This window comes from Nestor notabilis, unplaced genomic scaffold (genome assembly GCF_000696875.1).
Source record: "Nestor notabilis isolate BGI_N333 unplaced genomic scaffold, ASM69687v1 scaffold13759, whole genome shotgun sequence".
Classification (NCBI taxonomy): Eukaryota; Metazoa; Chordata; class Aves; order Psittaciformes; family Psittacidae; genus Nestor; species Nestor notabilis.
Window position 1 is genome coordinate 13,229 of NW_009943384.1, and position 7,798 is coordinate 21,026.

General features: G+C 44.7%; 1 protein-coding gene across 2 annotated transcripts in view; it reads right to left on the reverse strand.

Moving 5' to 3' along the window:
- The window catches only part of EEF1D (eukaryotic translation elongation factor 1 delta (guanine nucleotide exchange protein)), a 22,224-nt gene that overhangs the window by 12,208 nt on the left and 2,218 nt on the right, over positions 1–7,798 (reverse strand). The window contains exon 2 of one of the 2 annotated variants that reach the window (XM_010021902.1): positions 799–922. In XM_010021902.1, the coding sequence (XP_010020204.1) occupies positions 799–918 (120 nt within the window). In that variant the 5' untranslated portion in view covers positions 919–922. Of the gene's footprint in view, positions 1–798; positions 923–7,798 lie in introns of those variants that run through there. The other variant, XM_010021901.1, reaches the window with a different exon arrangement.

The following is a 7,798-nucleotide window of genomic DNA, read 5'->3' on the forward strand; positions in this document are numbered from 1 at the left end:
CTAGAAGCTCTTACTCAAGCAAAAAGCTTCCCCTTAAACACTTGCAAGCCATTTAAAGCTCTAAACAGCTTCCAGATAACCAAAGGCATAAGCAGTGAACAGCTCTTTACACAGCAGGAAGAGGTTATGATAGATCTGCACCTTTAAAGAGTCATTTCAGGCTAATATTTAAGCTTGAACCACTTCAGCAGCACCATGATTCCCCTCCACCAGTTTCCCCCAACTCACCAGTACTGCGGTGGAGTCTTCTGCAGGAGCACATTGAGTAATTCATGGGATACAACACAGAGAAGAACCTAATTCCTGGTCTCTTTGGAGCCATGGTGCCTCTCTTCAAACACTATGTCATATCCCTTGCCAAGGAAAGCTCAGCTGCTCCAAAATGGCAGCAGAAGTCCACCTTCCATGGCTGAATGGGGACAGGTCCATTCTTTACCCAGCCCATTCCAAAGGAACAGAGCTAAAACTGTGCCTCCAGATCCCAGACAGCATCAGCAGCATGAACAGATTAACTGCTGCAACCGGTTCTCCTGCTGTTACACGAGCATCTGATCTCCAGTACACTGGTGGTACAGGAGAAATATTTCACAGGCCACGGAAGATGCTCTTTTAGAAGACAAAAGGGGCATAACTGGGGCTTAAAGAGCACCAGAGAAGACTCTCACACTTGGAAAAAGCAGCACCAAGAGTGGAATTAACACAAAAGTCCACATCCAGGTGGATCTTGTCCTTTCACTTGCTCTGTGCTGGCTCTCAGGGCTCCAGCACTGCTAAACCCCATCTAAGAACAAGCATTACCTGCTGGTGTGAGGAGCTGCCAAGCGGCCCATTCATCTGCTCATAGTATCTTCTCTCAGCATCATCATATTTGTACTTGTCAAACCAGATCTTCTCATGCAGAAAGTAGTCCACTGCCATTGTGCTGCAGGAAGGGAAAGAAGAAGCCCAGAGTGAGTTTCTGGCAGTACAGAAAGGTGGCAGCTTGCAATGAGCTGGTCAGAAGAGTGTTTTCTTCCCCCATAAAGCTCTGCCTACAGCTCTCTGCTTGGTGCTTCCCCCTCCAGTGGAAAGCTTTAAGTCAATGGGATCCTGTTATGAAAGCAGAGCAGTAATCTTCCACCCATCTGCCTGACCTGCATTTAGTGACACCACCAAGTGAGGACAGACTAAACCAGCTGATCTGTGCCTTCTTCCTCAAGAAACAGCTTTTGGAGCTTGACTTTCTACATCATTCTACATGTAGAATCAAGTACATGGGACTCTGCTGCTAAGATGTCTTGTGTATGAGGATCAAGTGCTTTTAAGATGCCTGGCCATGGTGAAAGCAAAGCCTGAAGGACACCCAGCTCCAAACAGCACGTGCCAACAAGGGGGTGCTCTGTGACAGGCAAGTCTGGACACCACCACTCACAAACAGCAACTAGTAGGTGATTTAGGCTACTGTGGTTGTTCTACTTGGTCATGTCATGCTTCACTAGGCGCACCACCACTGAACCCTCATTAAGGAACAGCTCAGCTTAACATCCACAGGGATCAGCCTCCTGGAATCCAGCTACACACACGATTCACAATGACATACCTACCCCTTTGGAAGCTGCTGCAACCTTTTGTAAGTTAAAATCAGCAGCAATGTAGCACTTGCAAGGGACAGATGCCTGTCACTGCATGAGGAACAGCATGAAACACCCTAATGCTGCTGTGGAATGGTGGTATTTGCCCTCAGTGCAGCAGCTTCCAAAGGTAGTCTCATTTCTGGGTTGGAAGTGGAATGATGGAGCCCTTGCAACAGGAAGAGGATGTGCTCTTATTTCAAGCCAGGAGACAGCTACAGAGCCAACATCAGCTTGAGGAGGTGGGGAGAGCAGGGATGGAGCATCACAACCAGCTTCCACCATACAACACAGAGCAACTAGTTTCAAACCTCAGACCCTACAGCTCTCTAGTAGAACACTTCCACAGGAGCCAACAGATAAGTCTTCTGCAGAAGAACCACCCTTCTCATCTACCCATCCAGAAGAGACCAGAGGCCACCACACTGTTCATCTCCTCTACACTGATGCCATTCTCTGAGCTAAAACCTCCAAGACTTGAGCTGCCAATTAGTAACTAATAGAGAATCCCAGCCTGGTTTGGGTTGGAAGGGACCTTAAAGCTCCTCCAGCTCCAACCCCTGCCACGGGCAGGGACACCTTCCACTAGAGCAGGTTGCTCCAAGTCCCTGTGCCCAACTTGGCCTTGAACAGAAAGAGAACATGATCCCAAACAGGAGAGGGTGAAAAGTTCACCTAAAGCGTGTCTGTAACCCCCCAATAGCACTTGATGTACAGATCATAAAACCTTTCCAACAAATCCAGTTAGTCGCATCCCAAAATGAACAGCAGATTCCAGACTGAAGAGTCCAAACCACCTTCTCCCTCCATGAAACAAACACATCACATGCTCCCACCACACTGATGCCCTAAATTGTACTTCACTGTCATTCCCAAGCCTTATTCAAGCTGGATACTGGTAGTGATGCTCAAACGCAGACACCTCTCACATGCTGCTCAATGACTATGTGCTCTGCAGGAGACTTGGGGCTGAACTATTTCCCTGAAGCAACCCCTGTGGCATTTTAACACAAATACAAAGCAAACAGCCACTATTTTAACTTCTTAAACTCAAAAATGAAACACTGCATCTTCTGTCATCTCAACAGGCCTGTTTAAAGCATGAATCACTCAAAGTTCTCACTTTAATGACCTTCTGTATGTAATAGGGAATGCAGAGACATGGCCCTGGGTTCCCCCCCATGTAAAGAGGGAGTCAAACCTCAGCTCACCAGCCCTCACTGGTGCCTCTGGCACCACACCTTTAGGCACCAGCATCCATCAGAAGGGGGTTCCTTGAAGGAGCTTCCCCCAATTACTCTGCCCCAGCCAGGTCCCTTGGTCCTGCAGACACAAAGGACCATTTTCTACACATGCAAACTCTTTCAGCTCAATCCTGACCCAGGAGCTTTGCATGTGTAAGTGTTACCCCAGAATAAACTTCTCCTACTTCATTTCTGGAGCAAGTAGGCTTGAAGCACAAGCAGCTGGTTGGGAGGGTTCTACCACTGCGGATTCCTGCATTCCCAAAGGAGTTTCTCCTGTTCTTGACATTCGCAGAGCCTCGGCTGCATAGAATCGTGTCTCAGCACGGTCGTATGTTGGCTTATTAAGCCACACAGTCTCACTGTCCTCATGCAGGAAGAAGGTGGTAGATGGAGGTTGCTCAGCACCACTGGGAAGCAGAGTGTTGGTGGCCATCTCAATGTGTTTGATGTCTGTCTGCTTTCCAGCATTGTGGTTCTTCTTGTCCTCATGGTGGTTCTTCGATGCTTCGGGACACCCGCGTTGCTGTTGTCGGCCTTTGCCCGATGGATGCCCATCAAACATGTTCTCGTAGAAGCTCTTCTCAGCATCATCATAGAGAGGTTTCTCCAACCACACCTCTGACATGAGAGCCTGCAAGCTTGAAAGCTGGGGCTTGCCATTTACTGTCTGGTGCTCAGAGTCAGACAAACTGGTATCAAAGGAAGGAGAAGAACCGGCAGCGATGTCTGGAGCCAAGCCTGGGGTAGCAGGAGTAGGCAGGGCTGTACCATAGCCCTCATCTGGTGTCCTCATCCCAGCACTGCCATCACTTGACCACACCGATGGGATGGTTAGGACATTTGGAGGCACAAAGAACTGAGATTTCTCAAGAAACACCTTCTCAGCCTTATCAAAGTCAACCTTGTTGACCCAGACCCCCTGAACAACATGGTGACATGCAGACAGACTCCCATGGGAGCAGGACAGGGCTCCTGAAAGCATCCTTGGCTTAGGAATATGTTGGCCAGGGGACTGCTCAGCAGTTAGCTCAGTCTCAGGTGCTTCCTGGCTCTGCCCATCTGCTAGTTTCCTCCTGTATATGCTCTCAGCACGATCATAGAAGGGTTTGTCAAACCACACATGGTCAGTTAACAGACCAGTCAGGACAGAGTCTAACTTGGAGGCCACATTCTTGGGTTTGGGAGAACGCTTCCTTTTCCTTTGTTTCTTCCCATTCCTGGTTTTCTTCAGGTCTCCTTTGAATTCACCATCAACAGAGTCCTCATTGCAGACTCCATTGACAGCCTCTACCTCCTGGAGTTCCTCTGGGGCTGCAGCAGCTAGCATGGCTTCTCTTTCATAGTGCAGTCTCTCTGCTTCATCGTACTTGTGCTTGTCTACCCACACTTTCTCTATTGGGCAGGGAGGTTTCCTTGTCCTCATCTTCCAAAGAGTGGCAGCATTAAAAGATAAGCACAACAATGTAGTGGCAGCAAAAGTGAATAAAGCAAGGGCATGCAGCAGACTTTAGTGACTTACGTAATACAAGAGTGTTAAAAGCCATCACACTGTTGTTATTCATGGTTAAAGAGCCATTTAGTTCTGGTTTTCCTCTGTTCTAAAGAACTTAAACTGCCTGAACAGTTTCTGAGTCAACATAACCTATTTCTGCTGTTCTGACAAGTATTCTGAATATTATGATTTAAAAATAAAGGCACTGGCTGAAAACACTTCAAATTTCACTTCTGAGACAACTGACAACTTAAAAAATGATGATTTTGGAAGAATCTTAGACGTTAACCAGGGATTTGACCCCAATTTAGTGGATTAGTCCTTAAGTACTTGTTATATATCCCAAACTACTGGTTCGGGAAGACATCTAGAGAAAGATGTCCCAATTCTTGAGTATCTTTAGAGGTTGCTTACACCTCGGTGTGTTCTGCTGCTACAAAGCCAGCAGATGGAGCTGACTGAAAAACTATCACTCCTTTTGGTGTAAAACCCCAGGTTCTGGTTATTAAACGTGACCAAGAACTGGAGATCTCCTGATTTATTTAGTTTATCAAAAAGATCTTAAATTAAAATGACAATCATTGCATCTGATTTGTGTTTTCCTGCCCTGATCATATGTTACAACAAGAAAAGAGATATTCAAGTAGTTAATGTGTAGATTGGAAGTGGAATAGGAATTCTCTTTCCAAGTATAGAACTTGGTGTAATGCTCACATATCTAGTAAGTAGCTAGGTAGAGGTAACTACCGCTTTACCAAGCACTACATGGTCAGATCCCTGGATTTACAACATAAAAGGGCTGGAATCCAATACCTCTAAGCCAGTTCTCCTTAGTCTTTAGCTCCTGACAGCAACAAGTTTAGCTGTGACAAACAGAAGTCACCTACAGCTGAAATATCCTCCAGACTTCAGCTGATGGCTTTGTAGTTCCAAACCCTCCCTGGAAGATTTGGCAAGCCTCAAGTCCAAGGCTTGAGAATCCAGTAAAAATAAACTTATACTTTAACCTCTTTCTATTTTCAATTTTAATTCATAGAGTTTAAAATACAGCAATTTAATACTGTATTTCAATGACAAATTACTAGAAGCAATAGTAGATCATTTTCTTACTGGAGTTGTGGAACTGCTCCTCTACCAGCTGCTGAAAACACAGTGAAACAGCTCAAATCCTTTCAAAGTAGCTAAAATTTAAGCTTATTTTAAAGTCTTTATGTTATTTCACACCCCACCTGCATTTTTACACCAGTTACGGAGCAATAAACCACTTCTTACTACAGACAACTACAAAGAAAGCAGTGCTTGCAATGAACATTCATCTATTTGTTAGCATCAGCAACGGCTGGAAGCACACGCATTGTAAAGTAGGAGCAAGGCTACAAGCAAGTAGTAACTTGGGTTTGCTCATTAGGATAAGCTTCGCTGCCACAGCTTTTATATTAAGTAGCAAAGAGCATCCCACTTAAAATATAATCTTTATGTGAGATCTCAAGTTAAATGGGATTATTGGGAGGTAACATCAAGGTCTGCTGAAGAAATACCTGGATTTCAGTCACTGGAAGACTTGGAAAAGGATTAAATGATGGAAATTCAAAGTGTTGTGCGCTAAGGTCCTGCTTTGCAGTGCACATGGTCTGAAATAGCACCAAATCCATGGGAAAAGCAAAAGCACACCTGAAAGTGCACAGGTTGGACAGTACATTTGGATTTTGAGGCTCCTCAGGGCTTCTAAACAGAACATTGGATCGCTGCATTAGCCTGATATGCTCTACTTGGCTCCACATTCACATTCCTTTGTGTTATCCCAAGGGAAAAATCAGTCTGTAGCCTTCAAGGAGATGCTTTATTAAGAATACTTCATCAACCCAATGCAGGTGGCATCATACTTGGAGGTTACACCTTCAACTAAGTCAGACTCTCTATGGATGTAACAAGAAACCCAAATGTGACTCAGTACAGCTCTAACTGTCCCAACCTGTCAATATTTCATTTCCCATCAGCATTTCATTGCCCATTTGACAAAAAAACACTAAGATTTGGGGTTTAATATTTCCTTTAACAGTGCAAAACCCACACAACAGCTATAAAGTACTTACTTTTTTAGCTCCTATGAGAGCATTAAAGAAAAGGATAAAGTTAGAGGTAGTTTCACATTCTAAAGCTGCAACAGCTCATGAGTGAGGACACAGAGGGACAAGAGCCAAGTTTATCACACAGTTAATTCCCCACATAAATAATACCCTTAATTCAAGTAAAAGCCGGTTCATTCCCCAGAACTAAGTTCTCTTCATGACCCACCACCACAGAAAACCACCTAGATTTCATTTTAAAGAAATAGAAGTGTCCCAAAGGATCATGACAGAGAACCAACCAAGAAGGTCCCAACGTGCCATGTCAACTGTGGTGCAAAAGTGGAGCTCAGGTCCCCCCAGTGTCAACACCTTCAAGTCTGAAGATAAAACAATTATCATGACAAAGAATGAGTTCACATCATTGTAGTTACTTCTACCAGTAGTTAGTAACCTGTACAACATACTACGAACGAGATAAAATACAAACAGCATAAAATACTAGCAGCATCCTCAGCCTAGCAGCTCTTCAGGAGAAGCAGCAATACAACATGTGGACACTTGTGGTAGGATTTAAGGCTTACACAAAGTTGCACCTATGAGGCTACACCTACAAAGCCTGGTCAGAGACAGTTTCTCATATCACCAAATTCAGCATTACACATAAAAAGGGTGTTTCAGCAATGGAGTAACAAAAACCCCAAAGCAATCCCAAAAGTTCCCCCACATTAAATCTGGATCACAGGAATTCAAGGTTTTGTTTTCACAAGGGCTATTACCAGGGAAAAACCTCCATAAAAGGAATTTACAAGTGGAAAACCATTTTCCAATGAGTCCAATATATTTATGGCACCTATTTGTATCCTTTACTAAATGAAACCTTTAGTAACTTTAAGCCAGAAGTTGTAATAAAGACCAGATTCTCAATGAAGTATAGTTCACAAACATTAAAAAGATGAAAAAAGAAAAGCCATTTCTACTCTGTGTTCATAAGTTTTCCCAGAGGAAGCTGGGAAACGGCAAAAACAAGGATTTTAATCACACAAATCATCATCCGAGCTGGTGCCAAGAGCCTGATGAGATGAGCTGCACACCATTAATACCTGAGCAGAGCACTACCAGTTCTCCCAGCACACATTTGCCTCAGACAAGTGAGCTCACACTCATAGAATCATGGAATGGTTTGTGTTGGAAAGGACCTTAAAGCTCATCCAGCTCCAACCCCTGCCACGGGCAGGGACACCTTCCACTAGAGCAGATATTTAAGGCAAAAGTCTCTCCAAAGAGCACAGTCGCACCAAGCACCGATTCCTGTCCCGAGTGCATGCAAGAACAGAACCCAGGGGAAGGTGACCTCAGTGTGTGCTTAATGATGGGCGGGAG